This window comes from Brassica rapa, chromosome A06, assembly GCF_000309985.2.
Source record: "Brassica rapa cultivar Chiifu-401-42 chromosome A06, CAAS_Brap_v3.01, whole genome shotgun sequence".
Taxonomy (NCBI): Eukaryota; Viridiplantae; Streptophyta; class Magnoliopsida; order Brassicales; family Brassicaceae; genus Brassica; species Brassica rapa.
Genome location: NC_024800.2, coordinates 27999829 through 28020721, shown reverse-complemented (window position 1 = coordinate 28020721; position 20893 = coordinate 27999829). Strand labels below are relative to the sequence as shown.

Sequence of the window (20893 nt, the reverse complement as noted above, 5' to 3'; positions counted from 1 at the left end):
CAATATGTTCTTTCTTCTTCAAATTGCGAAGAGCCTATAGGCACAAGAAAAAAATCATAATTTTTGTTTTCACTTATATAACATTTTTTCTCCTTTACACACGAAGTTTATTACACTGCTATAAGCAATGTAGAACTCTATTCATATAAGATTCACATCTATGCATTTTGACAAAGAAGAATTTCAGCCATCTTTAGTTTCGGAATGTACCAACTTCAGTCATATACACTATATTTTCTCTATGATTCAAAACTTATAATTTTAATATATGTGCAGATTTCCATGTGAAAAGGCACGCACGCCATCTATCATTCAACCTATTACTTTTTCCAAAGTAAACACTATAATCCTCGTTTGGTTAGCTCCACAAACTAATCTCTTTGGATCAGTTTATCAAAAAATATGGATACTAATGTCAGAAAAGAATATAAACACTATCAACAATAAATATTGGCACAAGAATATTTGGTTCAAGGAACATATTCCACGTAATGCGTTTATATCATGGCTGGCTTTGCGGAGAAGACTGCCAACCAAGGATCGCTTGAGGCGTTGGGGATTAAATGTCTCAGGAACGTGCGCCCTTTGTAATCTGGAAATAGAGACTCACCATCATCTCTTCTTTGAGTGCTCTTTCTCTCGCTTGATATGGGAGCCTTTTGCTGCTGAAGTTTGGATTTCTCCTCCGGCTGATCTACACTCTGTTGCAGCCTAGATCAATCAACCTCGCGTCAACGTAGATGCACATGCTACTCCAGTCATCAAGCTCTACTTTCAGTCATGTCTCCTCACCTTCATCAGTCATCCTTGCCTCTTTCGACCGTATGATGCGTGACCGTCTCCTCTCTTACCCGGTAAGTTCTTCTTTCTCATCTTCTCTACTTCTTTTTATATTTCTTGTATAAGACTTCCTTAAGGCTTTTTTTACCTTGAGTTGTTGTTGGTTGTTTTTGTTTCCTTGCTGTAATAAGTTGTTTAAAAACAACAATGTAACCTTTTAGAAAATAATAATCTTAACATCTTACCAAAAAAAAACAACAAATATTGACTTATTTATGTGAATATATATTTTATTTTAAATCATTATAGTGGACGAATAAAACACCATAATTTGTACAACAAATTTTCTTAGATTCACCTCATCATACTCACTATTTTACCATTTTAATTACATAATTTTACATGAGCTTCTTCATCCTTCCCGGTTATTTTCTCTTTATTTATAACTACAATATAATGTTATAAATTATATATATTATAAATTAATAATTTATTTACCCTTAAAGTCTAACTATTAAAATATAACATAATTCAATATAGATATATGATTCTATTAATAAATTAGCAGTTACAAATTTGAAATTTCTAGAAATATCAAAAGTTGTATGTTAGTTAATTATTTTCTAAATGATATTTATTTTTAATTCTTTTTAGATGAGAATATTTTGGTTGAGGTGGATAGTGTCAAAAGCCTTGAATTTAGTCCCTTTTATATAGTAGGATTTGTCCTTTTTTTTGTACAACAGATGGATAATTTTAATTATATTTGCCCATATAAGAATTAAATGAAGTGTTATAATAATGATAAGATTTGTTTTACTTATTTGTATTTAATTTAATGTTTAGAATGGAAAAGGATATGTAAGGAATATGGTTTTCAAAGATATCACAGCTCACTGAAACCAAAAATCCAATTATAATCATTCAACACTATATAGACAAGGGACAGATTGACGTAGATGTAAATTCTTTTCTCTCTGTAAAATGTAAAACCTTTAAGTGGAATTTAGTTTTTATTTTATTTTTTACTTAATAGGAATCATTAGCAGTGGCGATTAGCAACGTGAAATTTAAGGATATTCATGGAACATCACGACAAGATGAGATTATTTACTACGGTCAATGGAAATAAGCCAGTAATTGAATGCAGTAATGCGTGTGGAAAGTCGACCAATTCTTATGATGGTTGCTTGAAGACACAATGATATATCTTTATATATCAAATTAATTTAATTTATAAATTGAGAATAACATATCAGATGAATGTAATAGTATATTATCATTGATCAACCATTATAAATTCATGATTGAATAAAATTGTTTTATGTGTTAGATCACGTTGGTTTATTCATGATGATGGTTGATGCGATCAAAATATGTTATAACTTTTCTGGTCATGGTATGTTAGTTTTGTAATTGACTATTTTGTGTGTTTTTGTAGAAAGTCTTCTAACTTTTCTTTATAACCAAAAAAATAGAAGTTTTTTTCTAATAAGCATATTAGTTTCCCAATTGAATGAAGTTTTATAGATTTTTAACTTTTCAAAAAAACTGCTGTATAAATCTTTTCGGGAAAGACTTCTATAGAAGTCTTAATACCGTCACATGAAATCTTCGATGTGTCGCAAGAAGTCTGCATATATTAATATTGCAATTGACCATAAAGAATTGAACATTTAATATTAATTAGAAGACTTCTTAAGAAGTCTTTTGGCGGTCTTCTTTTGTTTTATTCATGGATTCTTGTAAGAGTTCTATAAAACTCTTCTCTCAAAAAGTTAAACATGGTCAAGTGCAAAACTAATCTATGAAGACTTTTTGCAATATTTTGAAGACTTCATGTGTTGGTAAGAAGACTTCTACGAAAGTTTTCTTTGAAAAAGTCAAATATCTGAAAATTTTGGTCAATTGAAAAATTAACTTGATTATTAGAGAAGACTTCTATACAAATTTTCTCTTGTATTTTCGAAAAAAATTCAGAAAAATGTAAGTTAATATTTAAAAAGAAAGACTCTTCCTTCATAGATTTACAAAGAAAGATTTTTTCTTCGTAAATTTCCAACTGCAAAAGAAGACTTCTTTCTGAGTTATATTTTAAATAAACTTACGTTTCTTATAATTTAAAATGAATTTTAAAATTCTCATGTTATTTCAACTGTATTAGTCAAAATTAGGGTTCATGAATGAAATTCATAACTTAATTGGTTTATAATTATGAGGCTACAAACATTCATGTTTATTAATGTTTCTACCTACTGAGAGAAGAATTTTTTTAAAAATATTTTCTCCGTTAGTTTTTTTGGAAAAATTGTATTTTCAAGAGTGTTAAATAACTACAAGATATATTTTTAAACTTTCAAAAATATTAAGTAATTTCAAGAATATCAAGTCATGTGGTGTAATGTGTATTCTTAGATCATAAGATATACTTTTTAGTTTTCATGAGATTTAAGTAACTTCGAAGTCATATATCTATACATATTTAGTGTTATGAACTTATTTTATGATTGTTATGTTTTGGAACTTATATCATTGTGTTACAAACGTATTTTTATGTTTGTTATGTTTTGAAACTTATATTATTGAGTTATGAACTTATTGTTATGTTGAACTTGTGTCAACTCTTGTATTATTATAAGGCTCTTTTTTAATTGTTCACAACCATAATCTTAACAAAAGATTTACAGTGAAGACAATACTTTATGACTACAAGAACATGAATAAATGAAACACACATTAAAATATTGTTTTAATATATTAGAGATAAAATGAATATATTATTTACAATACTATATAAACTATCAGAACAAGAGTCTCATAACCATAAAAGAGAACTTGAGTTTTCTGCTTAAATTTTAGTATTCCGTTTAATTTGCGTGAAGTCTTCCGAGAAGTCTACTTGAGAAGTCTGCTCGTGAAGTATTTCGAGAAGTCTTATATGAAGTCTGATATATAATCTTCATATCTTTAAAAACTGCATATCTAAAAATGTTTAAAATGATTTCATGCAAAGAAAAATTTCAAAAAATAAAATTTTAAACTTAAATAAGAAAAAAAACAATTACAAAAACATAAAAACACAGAAATATGTCCAAATTTGTAGATACTTTTAAATGAGTAGAAGATAAAAACCATGAAATAGAAAACATGTAAAACAAGATAAAGTAGTAAAACGAATATGAAACATTATATTTTTGTTGCACCCATTTGAGAAAAAAATAGAGAATGAGTAAATTTTCTTTATATTGAAAATATTTCTATTAGGTTAAATATTTTCGGTTCGGAAGACTTCTTGGAAAGTCTTCCAACATAAAATGCACTAGAAGACTTTCAAAGAATCTTCTAAACCCTATTTTTACTATTCGTCACAAAAGATTTCCCAAGAAGATTTCTCTAGAAGTGAAGAAAAATTTTGGAGAAATCTACTAATGAAGTCCGATTCAGATCTGAAAAACATGGATATTCAAAACATTAAAATGGCTTCAAAAGAGAGAAACATTTCAAACATATTTTTTGTTTAAATAATAAATAAACAATCATATTAGGTTCAATCTATAGTTTTTCTTAACTCTAACATATAAAAACACAAGAATACATATCTAAAATTTATAGATCTACCTTTAAAGGGGTGGAAGATGAACCATGAAATTAAAAACATGCAAAAATAAGATAAAGTACTGAGAAAAAACATGAGACAAAAATATGAGAAATTGATATAAAGCTTGGTGTTTTCAAATTCAAAGAGATTGAAGAGAGGTTGTGGAGTTTTATAGTGGAAAACATTATATTTTTTTGTTGCAGCCATTTTATATGAAAAGAGAGAACGTATGGATTTTCTTTATATAAGGAGATAAAAATTTCAATTAAGTTAAATATTTTTGGTTCAAAAGACTTCTTGAAAAGTTTTCTAACATAAAATGTACTAGAAGACTTCTAAACCTTGTATTTACTATTTGACTCAAACGATTTCTCAAGAAGACTTCCATAAAGAATTTATATTTTTCCATACATGTTATATTTTTAAATTTTTTAAACGACTATAAATTACTAAAAATGAAAGAAAATCTCAAATTGAATTTTTTTAATCAGTGGTTTAACTTTTTGTTATACAAGATACAAATGATCATAAAATTTTCAGGTTAAAATATATGTATATATATATATATTTAATATTGTGTAAATTAAACTAGATACCATATAAAATACATGTTATTTTAATTCAGAAATTTGCATTGATTTTTCAAAATGATTATAGATTACTAAAACTATCAAAAGTCTCACATTAAGATTTTTCAAAATGATTATATATTGAAAGATTTTTATACTGAATTTTTGGTTAAAATTTTGTCCAAATCGTTTATCAAAAAGAAAAAGTTTTTGTCCAAATCATCTTTTAGCTTCAGACTTTTTTTTCACTTAAAACCCACATTTGGCTATATAAACCAATTTTAACAACGAAGACCGATAAACTTAACCGTTTTGTAGGAGAAATAAAAATTAACTAATTTGCCATTGTACATCAATCGATCACAAGAAAGGAAGCCATTTTTTACAACGAAGGCCGAGAAACATCGCAAGACCCATTTTTATCGTCGTTACATGATTACAAACAACAAACCAAAACAAAAGTAAATCACTCAAATTAAGAAAGAAAAAAAAAGAAAAAAGACTTTTACTCCTTGGTGATCTCCAAAATAGTGGTAAGTCTCGGCTTCTTGTATCTTCTAAGAAGCAAAGACGAGCAAACAACACTCACCGAAGAGAGTGCCATGCACGCTCCTGCGGCCCACGGCGGCAGTTGCACCCTCAGGACCGGGAAGAACACTCCTGCTGCTATCGGTATCGACACCACGTTGTAAGCCATGGCGAAAACGTAGTTCAACCTGATTCGTGTTAAGGTTTTGCGAGAGAGATCGATGGCTGTAATAACATCTTCTAAGTTGTTTCTCATCAGAACGTAATCAGCTGCTTCTATTGCTACATCGGTCCCTGCACCAATGGCCATTCCCACGTCTGCAGCGGCTAGAGCCGGCGAGTCATTGATTCCATCTCCAACCATCGCCACCGTGCTTCCGTCTTTTTGCAGTGAACGGATCACTTCAGCTTTTCCTGCTGGCATTACTTCCGCTCTCACGTCTTCGATACCAACCTGCACTCGTGCAGAACCGAACCGTAATGTAATTAACCAGAATAACCAAACCAAACCAAACCAAACACAATGAATTTCTTTTACCTCTTTGGCGACTGCTCTTGCTGTTCTCCAGTTATCACCTGTAACCATAATGGGTCGAACCCCCATTCTAAGGAGACCTTCCACGACTACAGCAGCTTCTCGCTTTAGCGGATCAGCTACTCCCATCACCCCTACTAATTGGCCGCTATAGGCTACAATGACTCCTGTCTTTGCGCTTTCTTCAAGCTCCTCAACAAACTTCTCGACGTGGTCTGGGATGGTTATGGAGTTTTCTGACATAAGTTTACGGTTTCCCACCTGATCAATGAGAAAGATAAAAAAACTTTATTACAGTTGCGAGAACAGGACCAGAAGCAAGAAGTTGATATAAACATGTTATGGAGTTTTAAACTCAAACCAGAATCAGCTTGTTGTCTACTAAGCACTGAATGCCTTTCCCAGGAAGGGCAGAGAAGTCTGATGTGTCCAGTAACCATCCAGCGTTTTGAGAGACTTTGTTACTTGTGTCGCCGTCCTCGGCAGATTCATCAAAGAAGTGGAAATGACGAGCGTACTCAACTATAGCTTTTGCCAACGGGTGTTCACTACTAGCCTATGGAAAGTGAAAGATGCTATGAATATCTTTAGTTACCTCACTAACAATGTAAGAAGCTAAGGGAAGAGGATTCAGCTTACCTCAGCGGAAGCAACAAGTGTGAGGAACTCTCCACGGTCCATCTCCGAGAAGACTTTAGCGGTTGTCACGGTAGCTTTCCCTTGCGTTAAGGTTCCTGTCTTGTCAAAGATCACATATTTCACTTTGTGAGCTTTCTCCAATGCATCACCTCCTTTGATCAATACACCATTAGTTGCTCCAACCCCTGTTGCCACCATAACAGCCGTCGGTGTTGCCAAGCCGAGTGCACAAGGGCAAGCAATTACCACAACGGATATTGAGAACATAAGCGAGAAAACAAAGTGAGTTCCGTTTTGGGGTAGCCATTCGTCTGGGTAAGCTCCAACAGCTCCACCAATTGACCTACACTTATCATTTGATTCAAGCAAATGAGAATAAACTAATCCCACATGTCTTCCATCAGCTAAGGAACAAGATCTCACCAGCCTACTAAAGTGAACAATGCCAAAGTGATCACCACCGGAACAAATATACTCGCAACCTGAAAAAATGAGGATACATTTATTCACATGCTAAAGATTATATCACATTTGTGACATGTTTATATAGTCTACTTACATAGTCTGCAAATTTCTGGATAGGAGCTTTGGACATTTGGGCTGTCTCCACCAAACTAATAATCTGGCTCAGAACTGCATCAGATCCCACTTTTGTAGCTTTGATGTGAAGAACACCATGCATATTAATAGTACCACCGATCACTGGTGAATCAACCTCTTTAGATACAGGAACTGATTCACCAGTCACCATACTTTCATTGACGTAACTTGAACCCCACACCACAACACCATCTGCAGGGATCTTCCCACCAGGTAGAACTTTTAATGAATCACCAGGATGGATCAGTAATGCATCTATCTCTCTTTCTCCTACAAAACGAAAGAACTGAGCCTCAAAAAAAGGCTGAATAATTGATGTTGTTAAGGAGAAATTCAATGATAAACTACCTTTGCCTTCGATTAGAATCGCTGTTGCTGGAGTAAGTTGTACTAGTTTCTTCATAGCATCTGAGGTTTTCCCCTTTGCAAGAGATTCCAAATATTTACCCAGCAAGACAAATGTTATCAACATAGCACTTGCATCAAAGTAAGTTGGTGACCAAAACCCAGTGACTGCCCCATATAAAAGAGCCCCAACAGAGTAGAAGTAAGACGCAGACGTGCCCAGAGCGACCAGCACATCCATGTTAGTTGAACCATTTCGAAGAGCTCTCCATGCAGCAACATAGAAACGCTTGCCAATAACAAACTGAATCACACTTACCAAGGCCCACTTCAACCAATCACCAACCATGAAGGGTCCACATCTCCATACCAGCACGGTGTCAAAAAGAGCAATGTGGGGGCAGATCACTTGAATGAAGAAGAGTGGAATCTGTATTCAAAAGAATCAAAATGAGTGAGTGTGTGTGCATTCCATAAAGGATGAGAAGCAGAGATAAGTTTACTCACACTGAGGGAAAGACTTGAGATAAAGCGACGAAACATGTTTGAGGCCTCTCCAGTATCTTTAGAAGTCAACCTCTCGTAAGGACTCATGACACGCAACTTGAACTTCCCATACCCTTCTCCTTCAATCCCATCAACCAAAGATCTCGAACTCACAACCTCAGGATCAAACACAACCTCAAGCTCCCCCGTTATCCTGTCAAGACGAAACTGCCTAACCCCATTCAATCTAGTAAGTATACCTTCAAGAACCTGAGCATCAAGCTCGTTCAACACACCATCAACCCTCAAAAGGAGCTTATCCTGCTGATTACTCTGCACAAGAGAACCCTCAAAGCCAGCATCTTCAATCGCAGTCACAATATCATCTTTACTGATCACGTTAGGATCATACTCAACTTCTCCCAACGAAGTAGCTAAAGCCACAACAGCTCGTTTCACTCCAGGGAGATCTCTTAGAATACCTTCAACAGAGTTAACACAAGCAGCACAAGTCATGCCTCCAATAGTGAACTGACCCACCAAAGTAGCTTGCGTCTTGGTCCCAGAAGTAACAGGCTCAGCCAAAATCTCGGCTTCAAATCCAGCGTCCTCTATAGCCTCTTTAATGTCATCTTCCTATAAAGATCAAATCTTTAATCCAAGATCTAAATTTGGAAACAATTATTAAAAAAAAAAAAAAGCTTCAATCCAGCAAGAACACAGCTTAAGATTTTTCAGACAATAAATTAAAAAAAAAATTATTTAAGAAAAAAAAAACAAAAAGGCAAAACCTTGACTAAGTTAGGGTCGAAGAGGACATCGGCTCTGTTCTGTAATAAAGCGACGGAGGCTTTGAAGACGCCGTTAACGCTCATCAAAGCACCTTCGACGGAATTAGAACAAGCGGCGCAAGTCATACCGGTTATTCCCACTTGAATCTTCCGTAAACCGGAACCGCCGCTTCCTTCCTCGATCTTACTCAGAGAATCATCGTTGTCGTCATAGGAATCGAGGAGACGCACTTCCTCCATGGCACCGATCTCCGCAGCAGTGTCTCCGGAGAGGGGAGTAAGCTGTAAATCCCGTCTACTCGGCGCCATGACGGAGAGAATGGATTTTGATTGAAATCTCAGAGAACCATTTTGTTGGATCCTTCTTCTTATGTAGAGACGAAGAAATAATAATAATGGAGGGTTTGGTTTTCTTTTTGAGAGATGGAGGAAGGAAGGTGGAGAAAGCAATTTGTCAACTAAAACACGCACCTAATTTTGACGATTTTACCCCTGGCCATTGTGTTGATTTCATGTATGTATATGAGATTCTTGCTGTCGTCATCGCACACGATCAAAAGTAAAAAGAAAGGAAAACAAATCTTTTTTTTATTTTACTGGCTTACATGAGTATCATTTGGGTTACAAAAATTAAGAATAATAAAGAACATGACGCCGTCTGTGGGTATCGAACCCACGGCCACGGGATTAAAAGTCACGCGCTCTACCACTGAGCTAAGACGGCTTTGATATTCTATTGCTACTTGTTTTATATTGGTATGCAACATGTTATCATTAGAGAATTTTGAATTTTTCGCCATAATAATATTGAATTTTCTTTGTTTTCAATTTTTATGTCGTAAAGCTTTAATCCATGGAACTTTATAAAATAATTTCTTTCCAAATTATTATTTGTAGAACATAAATGAAAGTGAAAATGATAGGAAGAGCTTCTAGAACCTCATCCAATTGTATGCGAGTTTGTTGAAATATTCTTAGAAACATGTTAAATGACATTTATTGTTGATTACAGTTGGACTTGTTGAGTTTGTTATTAGATAATGTACTCTTTCACAACACGTATGCTGCGTAACTGTTGTTTGACGTCGTCATCTACTAAATCATGATTTATTTCCTATGTTCAACATCTCATAGATTCATAGAGGTAGACGAACAAAAAGAAGAAAAAAACACCATGGTGGTAAATGTTTTTGGCACATAGCTATTCAAGTTTTTTTCTATAGCAAATTAGTTACAACTACTATTATTATTATTTTTTTGTAAACTAAAAACTACTACTATTACAACTACTATTATTTCCACGGCTAATTACTACTACTTACTTTTTAGTGGTTCGTTGTACTGCGATTCCAACTAACGGTGGACTTATGGGATATATCTTGATGTTTAATAGAACTACAATAAATGCTATTGTCAAAACCAAAAACAATTTATGATAGTTATATTATTATGTTTGAAGATAATGATTTAAAAATTTGGTTCACTTTTTACATTTTTATTGTGAACTTTATTATTGAAAGATTAATGATTATTTGTTTTATATTTATAAATTACATTTTCTTAAATGAATTAAAACAAAATTAAAAAAGCAAATCAATTCAACTAAAACGGCAATAGACGAAACCAAACTAAACCAAACCAAACACAAACCAATTTCGATTGGTTTTAGTAGAAGTTTTTTTCAAAATCAAATAAACCAAACTGAACCTGAATTCAAAACGAAATGCCCATTATATAGCATTTTATATCCACTGTATTTCTAAAATGCATTCATATGGATATATGTGAGTTACTCTTTTTCTCTTTCTTCTTTTTGCTATAATATAGAAGGGGTTGCTTTACTCAATTTGGAATTATTATAGACAACCAAATTTCTGAAACATTAAAAAGTAAGTAAATTTTGTAATAGTGAGTTTTCTTTTATTGGAAATGTGACTTCCACTCCACTGATCAGAAAGCAAATACACCAAATATACTTGTTCTCTGTCTCCATCATTATGCTTTCTATGAAAAACAAAGGAAAAGATAATAGCATTGGAAACTTCCACAGCTCCACTTATTGGTCAAGAGATAAGCTTTGACCTAAAAAGTATAGTTTAAGTAATCATAAAACGAACTTAGAATGTATTATTCATATTTTTCTTTCGCATAAACGTAAAGTTTAAGTAAATAAACACAACTTCAGAACGGTAAAAAGATTTAAACATAATACAATACTACTGTATTAACAAAGAAATCACTATATCTTTTCAGCTTTATAACCAAAAATGCATTGTTTATCAAAATAACCGACGACATGAATTATGTGCGTTTAAAATTATTAAAAGTATCTTTCATTTCTTTTTATCGCTGTTTTCTTTTTGTTCTCTACACTTTTCCTTTTCTTCTGAAAGCAATTTCTCGCTCGTTTCCAAGTTTTGAAAATAATTCAAATAAAAAGTTACCTATTAAAAAAGGATTTATATCAGACCAAAAATTATAAAACACGCATTATCAAAAGCTTTGTTTGGTCACTTTGGTGCATGACCCACCAACCAAATGAATATTATTTTAATGCAAATTCCTTTCTAATCTCGTGTGCATCGTTTTATCTCAATAAGAATGAGTTTAATACTTTAATACAGAATAAAACAATTAAGTTTTCGTAAGTCAAAGGCAAGTAATGTTATACAATAATGATGTTATAGAAATTAGGTATTAGGTATATCACATCCAGAACCAGAAGGCCGTTGAAGTGCTCTTGATTAATGTCTTAAAAGCCAGCTTATATATGTTCATGCGTTACATTAAATTAACCGCAAACAAGGAGAATAAAAGTAAAAGTCAACAAGTCGTTGAACATGGTTAGGGGCAATCTAGTATTTTTCCAGAACTTGAGATGAATGATGTTTTAGTTGAACAAAGATATAGGTTTAGTTGAGCGAACATGGTTAGTGTGTCAGTTTCTTGAGCTGTTGTTTTTTGACCTGTAAAGTCTCCAGCCACAGTCAACCTGTGGAATTCATGATCATCAAAGCATATTAAATGTTGGGGAAAAGGTAACCTTCTAAACTACTCAGAGACTTTCCATCCTTCACATCCTGACATGATAAAAGTTAATATGAACTGATCTGTATCTGACATAGATACCAAATGGATCTTGTTTTTAATGGTATTTCAGATTATGAGTTTTTACCCTAACTGTACCCAAACCCAAATGGATATCCGAAAAAATCCAAATATTTTAAAATCTCAAACAAGAACTTGTATCAAACCCATTATCAATCCCTAATATGTAACTAAAATATACTAAGATACTATTGAGTACATAAAATAATTATTTATTACATGAATAATTAAATCAAATTCTAAAAAAGTTAATCCAAATACTTAGTTCAATATATATATAAGTATTTGGTCAATAATGATGTTTGTATGTTTAACAATTGCTTTTGAAGTTCAATTATGAATAAGTTTGCTTCTGAAATTTAAACAATGTTGTCTGTTTAAAGTTTAAATATTTGGTTTGTTATGATATGTCTGATGTTGTCACATATAATTCAAGGAAGAATTCCCGAAATGATTTTGAAGGACAACAATATGGTTTGAGGAGATCACATACAAAATTTTATTGAAACTATTGGAAATATTTTGACTTTAATCAAGTACAAATCAATATTTTGGAATCGATAACTCAATTAATATCCAAAATCAAAATTATTTCAGGTTAAATCGTATCTTGGGCTTGTAACTAAACCTTAATCGAATCCGACTACACCCGAGCTAAATCTTACCCAAACTTTTATAATATCCAAATGAAGCTGATATTCATGAACTCAAAAAAAAACTAAAACTCAAAGGAACTGAAGCAAAACCCGATTGCCGAGTCTTACTCTAAACATAATCCTTCAACAAAGAACAAAAAAAATCATTTTATTTTCTAGCACATAAAAATTAATCTACGACTCAGACAAATAAGATGCATCAAAATTCGAAGATTATAACAAAAACGAGTTGTTAAATTACAATGTAGAACAGTTTTCCTTACAAAAAACACATTCTTAGTTTTCATCGAATAAATTATTATTTCTCCAGGCACCTCAAAGGAGCACTCCAAGTCGTGTTCTGCACATGCTTTGACAACGACATATACTTTCTCCAATCATCAAGAATAAGATTCAGATCATGAATCTTCTTCTCCAGACCAAGGCAACAATTACCATGCATTGTGCAAACCAAGTTTATGTCTTTGCTAGGTTCACAAAACCCACAAATGTAGACCGTATCAAAGAATCTAATCTTGACGCCGATCTTAGATATAAAAGGGTCGTTCTTGATCCTGTTGAACACATCTTGATCATGCAACCATGAATAATTCTGACGAGATTTGTACCAGAATTTGTAAAACTCGATGCTTCGATTGTTTGATCTCACGTATACGAAACCTCCGTTGGCCCAGTTGTCAAAACTGGTAGGGTTTCCAAAATACTTATCACACGCCATTTGAAAGTCTCCATCTGGATATAGTCGGGGAAATGGATCTCTAAGCCACATTACATCAGTGTCCTATATATATATAATTAAGTGATTAGCTCAGATTAATAACAACGTATAAGCATACTGACCGTTTGACCATTATGCTATTTTTTTATTCAACATATTACTAATTATAGCAATTGATTCTGTATATATCTTGAACAAAATCAACAGAGGGATGAAGAGTTAAGATCATAGGTTGATACCGTGAATATGAAGTTAAAACCCATTTCGAGAACTTGAATAAGCAGCTCGATTCTGCGCCACATCATGTTGACATAATCAGGAGTGTTGTAAGCTTTATCCCCAGAGAAATCAGTGTTCGTGGTTTTAAGGTAATAGCAATTAGAATGAAGTTGTGTGCATCGTTCAAACGCCTTGGGATCCAAACAAACCACTACCACATGTTTCAGAAGCTTTTGTGTTCCTTGTCCAAGACGAAAACTCTCTAAGAAGAGATCAAATATGGATTTTGGTTCTGCCCAAGCTTGATTTAGTGTCGTTATAATCACTGTATTGTTCTCATTCGACGCATTCTCCAAAATCTTCCTTAAAGCGATATCTGGTTTTATCTGAAAAACAAGTAAAGCAGATGGCCAACTATTTTTAGAAGACATAAAGAATTTTGAGAATATGAAACTGAAAATTTTTAGGCGTTGCAAAATCTTTCAATATTTGATTTATTATAAGGTGCTAAAGTTTTGCACCCACTACTAGCAACGTTGAATCATACAGGAAACTATACAGATGAAGCCGACTAAATCAACTAAACTAGTTAAAAAGACATTCAAGGGCTATAATCCAAATATGATAGCTCCTCTAAATCTAAACAAGTATATCGATCAAAACAACTGGATTCCACATGTGCAAATGGGTTCAAAATAAGGTAGATTCAAATTTATTAGTTAAAAAAATGAGATAAGACAGATACACAGAAGACTAAGGGGTAAAATATTTGAATCAGATCTGAATGCTGATGAGAGCTTACCGTTTCTGGAGATGAAGAAGCGAGTAGAGAGGTGAGATTGTTGAAAGAAAGTTGTTGCAGAGGATACGCTGTTTTGTATAAAAACAGACATGAAGCCGTCAAAACAAGAAACAGAATCAAGATTCTTATTATTTCTTTTTGTCCGATCGCAAATCCTGTATCCAGAAACTTCCTGCGAGAAGAAGATGAAGAGGAGGAAGACGAATTCATATTTTTGTTGGAATTATTCTTCTTCTTCTTCGTTTTTTGTTGCTTCTTGTAATAACACCCTAAGGTAAAAAGTCGTCATTGGTATACTTGTTACAGAAACGTGCATTATATATTGAGGCGTTTGTAATATATTGTATACTAAAAACTAATACAAGTGGTGGTAGAATATTCCATTGTTTATGGATCTTGAATAATAGTTGATTTTTCTTTAATATTTTCGTTAGTTTTCAAACTGAATGAAATGGTTTCTTATATTACCTTGACGACAAAGAAAATGTTAATCTTCTAAGCACATTTTAGCATGACACCAACAAAAAAAATTGATGTTTATATGTTGCTTTGTGATGTAAGCAATCTAGACCAAAGAGGTGAGAGTTGGAGAAATGTAAATAATTTTTTTTCAAATCCACGGAACACTCTGAATCTCTTTTTAATCGCATCTTCCACATTATGCGAGAAGTGGGACATGTTACTTCTGCATTGATAAAAGTTTTTAAATTTCCAAATTGCTTGTTACAGTGCATACATATTGTGTTAGGAACATGTTACTTCCCCATCCTCAATCTTAGCCATATGCATTTACAACCAGGCATTTGAGTTTAGCTCATTCATATTATATATATGTACAAGTCCATGTGAACTTCCATAAGCATATTGTTTGTTTTTGGGCACGTATTCAAGCCGGCATATATTTGTTTTAGCTTCTTTTTTAATAGTCACCCAGATATTTGTGTTGAGAAAGTTTAAGATCAGGTTGACGCAGTCGATCGATGATCCACTGGAATCTTTGTGTTGTATTATCACATCACAATAACTTATGTTATTCTCTGAGGTTTCTATTAGCTTGGTGACATATTAAGTTGTGTAGTTGGTGGCGTCATAGGCAGATTTAGAAGACAAAATATTAAATGGATATTTTTATTGATAAAAAGGCACCAGAGACTCAGTATGCACAATGTCACAATCTAATTATTTGAATATTCATACGGGCTGGACCATAATAATTGACACATTATCCATTTCCTTTTAAGTTTTTTTTTTTTTTTGGTTGGTCCATATATAATAATATTTAGAACGTTATAATAATTTATAATGATTTAAAAATACATCTAAAATGATTGTCATCAATATATAATTGAAACTAGGTGATTGTCTGCGAATTCGCAGATATAAGTATTGTATGAAAATATATATTATGTATACAGTCGGATATAAGTATACAATGTCATATAATTTAAAACATTAAAAGGATAATTTTTAATTTCAAATAATTTGAAAAACAGTCGTAAAGTTTTCTATAAATTTAATGTAAAAATAACTCAAATAATGATTGCCATCAATATATAACTGAAACTAGGTGATTGTCCGCGAATTCACGAATATAAGTATTGTATCAAAAAATATATATATATATTATGTATACAGTCGGATATAAGTATACAATGCCATATAATTTGAAACATTAAAAGGATAATTTTTAATTTCAAATAATTTGAAAAACAGTCGTAAAATTTCTATAAATTTAATGTAAAAATAACTCTAATATCGAGGGAACTCTGACAGAAAGGTAAGATCCTTCCAAGATTATGTAAAGGGTTTTACTACCCTTCGTTACAGATTCCCAATATCTCCGACCAAATTATGCAAAGAATTTTACTATTCTTCATTAAATAATTCTCCAATATTGTCAGTTAAGACATGCCTAGTCTTATATTTGAAAATGCAGAACTCCTTCAATGTTTTGGATTTCAAACAGTTCTGAACTTGAGTTTAGCCCAACTCAGCCCAAGTTTGTCATCAGTATTGGTATCACCCTCCATCAGGCCATTAGTACCAACCTACACGTATATAAAATTGAATTGCTACTAAAAACAATTTAACTTTTATGAATTGCGACTCAAAACGAATTTAGCATTTATGAAGTTTCAGAGAACTAAAATCAGAAAGAAAACCAATGTGATTAGATTAGAGTCCTTAAAGACACTTCATTCTTTATACAATTTTCATCCATATCTATATTAAACATATCCTTAATCCTCCAAACACTTCATAGGAGCACTCCAAGTCGTGTTCTGCACATGTTCCGACAAAGACAGATACTTTCTCCAATCATCAAGAACAAGATTCAGATCATGAAGCTTCTTCTCTAATCCGATGCAACAATTTGCATGCATCGTGCATACCAAGTTGATGTCTCTGCTCGTTTGACAAAACCCACCAAAGTAAACGGTATCAAAGAATCTCATTTGAATCCCAATCTCAGTGATAAAAGGCTTGTGCTTGATTCTATTGAACACATCTTGGTCGTGTAACTCTGGATAGTCTAGACGAGATTTGTGCCAGAGTTTGTAAAACTCAACGCTTCTATTGTTTGATCTCACGTATGTGAAGCCACCATTGACCCAATTGTTTGAATCGAAAGGATCTCCAAAGAATCTATCACATGCCATTTGAAAATCTCCATCTGGATATAGCCGAGGAAATGGATCTCGAAGCCACATTATGTCTGCGTCCTATAAATTTACATAAACAAATCAAAACCATTAAATCAAGTCCCGTTAAATCAATACTATAACTACATGATTTGACCTACTCATTAAAAAAAAAAGGATTACAGAGGATTAAAGAGTTAAAAACCATAGATCAATACCGTAAATATGAAGTTAAAACCCATCTCGAGAACTTGTGTAAGAAGCTCGATTCTGCGCCACATCATCTTGAGATAATCAGGAGTGTTGTAAACTTTCTCTCCGGAGAAATCAGTTTCTGAGGTTTCAATTTGGTAACAGTTAGTATGAAGTTGTGAGCATCGTTCAAACGCCTTGCGATCCAAGCAAACCACTACTACATGTTTCAACAGTTGTTGTGTTCCTTGTCCGATACGAAAACTCTCTAAGAAGAGATCGAACAAAGAGTTTGGTTCTGCCCAAGCTTGATTCAGTGTCGTTATAATCACTGTATTGTTCTCATTCGACGCATTCTCCAAAATCTCCTTGAAACTGATCATTGGTTTAGCCTGAAGCAAACAACAACAAATTAGACCAAAAACTAAGGTTTCAAACCCTAAAGATCAGATGAAACAGAGTTTTGTATAAGAACTTACTGTTTCTTGAGAAATCTCTGATGAGTTGATATTTGGCAATTGTGAAGATGGAGAAGCGTTAAGAGAACTGAGATTGTTGACGTTAAGTCGTTGCAGAGGATAAGCTGTTTTGTATAAAACAAGACATGAAACGTCTTCTCTACTGCCAAGACGTGGTCTACTCTTCACCCTCCAAATCCTCCGGTTTTTTGGCACTCTCAAGTCTGGTTTACAGGAAGAATACCCAAGCATGCGTTTATCTCTTGGTTGGTGGCATGGAACAGATTGGCAACTCGAGACAGGCTTAGAGCTTGGGGTCTTGAAGTACCTCCAAACTGTCTCCTTTGTTCCGGTTGTGAAGAGTCTAGACAGCACCTGTTCTTTGATTGTGTATACAGTTATGAGATATGGATGTACTTCTGCTCACGCATCCAAGTTAATCCTCCCACAGGGTTTGAAGATTGTCTCAGGTGGCTAAAGACTTCTTCAACAGATCCTAACATCCTCTTGATCATAAAACTCGTCTTCCAAGCGGTTGTGTACATGATTTGGAAGGAAAGAAATAGTCGCCTCCACTCCAGCGTGAGTAGACCCCCTCAAGCCATCATTCAAGAGGTTAAACAAACCATCAGACTGAAGCTTGATCCCCTATCTAGGAACATGAGAATCACAAGCAGCTCCTCTCTCACTTATTTGGGTACTTGGTTAAGTATCTTTTAAGGGCATTGTTAAGTCCCTGCACCTTTTCTTTTTTTGGTAAAGGTAGGTCTAAAGGTTTGTAATTTGTTTTTGCAAAATAAATAAAGAGTTGTTTCTTAAAAAAAAAAAAAAAAAAAAAAAAAAAAAAAAAGACATGAAGCAGTCAAACCAAGAAACAGAATCAAGATTCTTGTTACTTCCTTTTGTCCGACCATAAATACTGAATCAAGAAATTTACTGCGAGACCAAGAAGAAGAGGAAGAGGAAGACGAAGACGAAGAACTCATTGTTTAACTTTTTTTTTCTTCTTCTTGGTCTTCGGTTTTGTCAATTCTTATATAACGTACGAGCAAGCCAAAAGTCATGATTGGCATTTTTGTAACAGCAATGCTCATTATTATTTGTTTGTTTTGTTTATTAATTTTTTACTTCTAGTTAAGATGGACTAATTCCAGAAGAAAAGAAACACAAGTGGTCGAATCGTGTATTGTATTTTATTGTTAATTAATTATTGAGTTTTTTTATATTGAGATTGATATATGAGAAATTCTTTACAATAGTTTTTTTCTGAATTTTTATAAACAAATTTCTTATAAAAAGTTTAAATTTGAAAATATATAATTTGAAACTATAAAAAAATCCCTTTTTATTATTTATTTAAATAGTTATTTATATTTACATATCTATAAATCAATGGGTAAAAAAATCTTTGATCTCTTTGATGAAATTTTTTTGGTCATTTTACTCTTCATAAGCTTTTTTTGGTAACAAAAACTAAAAGTTTGCTATTAAGAAATTGCCCTTGATATAAACCAATTCTCTCGAATACTAATTTTTATTTTTTTTCAATAAAAGAGCTATTAAAAAAAAGACTAAAAGATGTTTCATCAAAGAGGCAAAAGACTCTTATGTTAAGGCTTTATAAATATAAATAATTATTTAAATAAATAAGAAATTTTGTGTATAGTTTTCGAATTATATAAATAATAAATTAATTTTTTTTAGAATTTTCTTTTTTCAATTTTTCAATTTTTCAAAATTTTAAAATTAGAAAATGTTTTTGAAACTGTTTTAAAAATTTTTATTTTGAAATTTGTAATATTTTTTCTTTTAAATTATTATTCTCATCCCCAAAATTTCACCACTCAACTCTAAACTCTAATAATAGATTAGTTAACTATATGTATATAAATGTCTATTTACATTGTAGTGAAATCCCTTTTGGTCTTTTTTCTTTTTGGGAGGTGAAAAAAACTAAACAAATTATCTTCTCTTTTTTTGAAACACTTTTTTCTTGAAGCACAAACAAATTATCCTAGAAAATTTATTTTCATATAAATACAAGTAGTACACTAATGCATATTTTTTGGATTTTAGTTGTCGACTTTTAGTTTCTTGTTTCTAAATTTTTGGTTTTTGATTTTTATGTAGATATTAGTTTTCAAACACAAATTTGTTTGGTATTTGTATTTTAATATACTATTTTATAAATCTTTTTTTGAGTTAAGAATTTATTAAACTAAATTTTACAAAAAAATATTTTTAAACAGTATTTTACAGAAAGTAATGACTTAAAAAATAAAAGAAAAAATAATTGACAAAAAATATAAATATATTTGATTTCATATAATTACAAATGTTTCACACAATTATGAAAATAAGGGTTTTGTGTATAAGTTTGTATGAGCATTTTGCCACTCTATAAAATAACATTTAGTTAATCTAATGGTTGAATTTTTTTTGTCGGCCATTGCCAATGGTCGATGAAAAAAGTAGCATTTGTAAGAAGAAAAAAATGCCAACTTACAGACTTCTTTTTTTTTCAAAAGAAAAACTTGCAGACATTTTAAGAGAAAAACTTATATATTCTGATGTTTGGATTTCGTTCAAGAAAGCTCTTATTTTTTTTAATTTTAGGCTGAAAAACAAAAACAAACTTCATCCAAAGTCTACGAACAATCAATACTTAACTTTTTTTGGGCTCTGGTTATAAGTTATAACCAACGATCAACGAAAATGTTGATTTAATGTGTTCATGAAATTTTAATTTTTTTTTCCAGATTTTTGTCTCCAGAAAGCTCATAAAGTCGGCTTGATTATTATAATAATTCCCTATATATCAATCGATGATCATTTAAAAAATTGTAACATTAAGTTTGTATTAATTAAAAAAAAAACACTGCTTAAGTATCACTTAATTATAATGTCAATTTAGGTTACGTAGCAGCTTAAGATTCAATTAAAAAAAATATTGGTTCAGATTCAATTATTAGGAAACATTATATTAACCCAAAATATAAGAAGCATGTATTATTTTCTTAAATAAAAACTACAGAATTACTTAATATGATTAATATATATATGTCAACTAATGACTATGAATAATAAAGATTTGATTACAATTTTTAGATTTTTCTTCATTTTTGTTTAATTTTATATTATTAAAAAAATTAAACAATCATATTAACCATATAATAAAAATTATATTTTTTTTCTTATAAGTTATATTTTGAATTTTTTGAAATAAC

The 20893-nt window shown here is 32.0% G+C and overlaps 3 protein-coding genes and 1 non-coding gene across 5 annotated transcripts; all 4 read right to left on the bottom strand.

Moving 5' to 3' along the window:
* Nucleotides 1-5250: 5250 nt before the first annotated feature.
* On the bottom strand, nucleotides 5251-9306 carry LOC103827826 (copper-transporting ATPase RAN1). Of its 2 annotated transcripts, XM_009103387.3 has the most exons (9): nucleotides 8872-9305; nucleotides 8102-8716; nucleotides 7598-8024; nucleotides 7209-7519; nucleotides 7073-7131; nucleotides 6650-6992; nucleotides 6372-6566; nucleotides 6014-6271; nucleotides 5251-5929 (listed from the first exon to the last, which is right to left on the bottom strand). In XM_009103387.3, the coding sequence occupies exons 1-9, from the start codon at nucleotides 9178-9180 to the stop codon at nucleotides 5453-5455; spliced, it is 2994 nt and encodes a 997-aa protein (XP_009101635.2). In that variant the 5' UTR covers nucleotides 9181-9305; the 3' UTR covers nucleotides 5251-5452. The 2 variants fall into 2 exon arrangements, with proteins under 2 accessions (XP_009101635.2, XP_033128234.1); XM_033272343.1 differs by having other exon boundaries at nucleotides 7209-8024; nucleotides 8872-9306.
* A 217-nt stretch (nucleotides 9307-9523) lies between these two features.
* On the bottom strand, nucleotides 9524-9595 carry TRNAK-UUU. The gene has a single exon. It is a non-coding gene; the product is annotated as a tRNA-Lys (tRNA).
* Nucleotides 9596-12816: 3221 nt separating this feature from the next.
* LOC103827825 (uncharacterized protein At4g15970) lies at nucleotides 12817-16521 on the bottom strand. Its single transcript, XM_009103386.3, has 3 exons — nucleotides 14375-16521; nucleotides 13593-13958; nucleotides 12817-13416 (listed from the first exon to the last, which is right to left on the bottom strand). Exons 1-3 carry the CDS (start codon nucleotides 14582-14584, stop codon nucleotides 12934-12936), a joined length of 1059 nt encoding a protein of 352 aa, XP_009101634.1. The 5' UTR covers nucleotides 14585-16521; the 3' UTR covers nucleotides 12817-12933.
* Nucleotides 16522-16523: 2 nt separating this feature from the next.
* Nucleotides 16524-20793, bottom strand: LOC103827824 (uncharacterized protein At4g15970). The gene is made up of 4 exons (XM_009103384.3): nucleotides 18520-20793; nucleotides 17688-17821; nucleotides 17235-17600; nucleotides 16524-17097 (listed from the first exon to the last, which is right to left on the bottom strand). The coding sequence occupies exons 1-4, from the start codon at nucleotides 18650-18652 to the stop codon at nucleotides 16615-16617; spliced, it is 1116 nt and encodes a 371-aa protein (XP_009101632.1). The 5' UTR covers nucleotides 18653-20793; the 3' UTR covers nucleotides 16524-16614.
* Nucleotides 20794-20893: the final 100 nt, after the last annotated feature.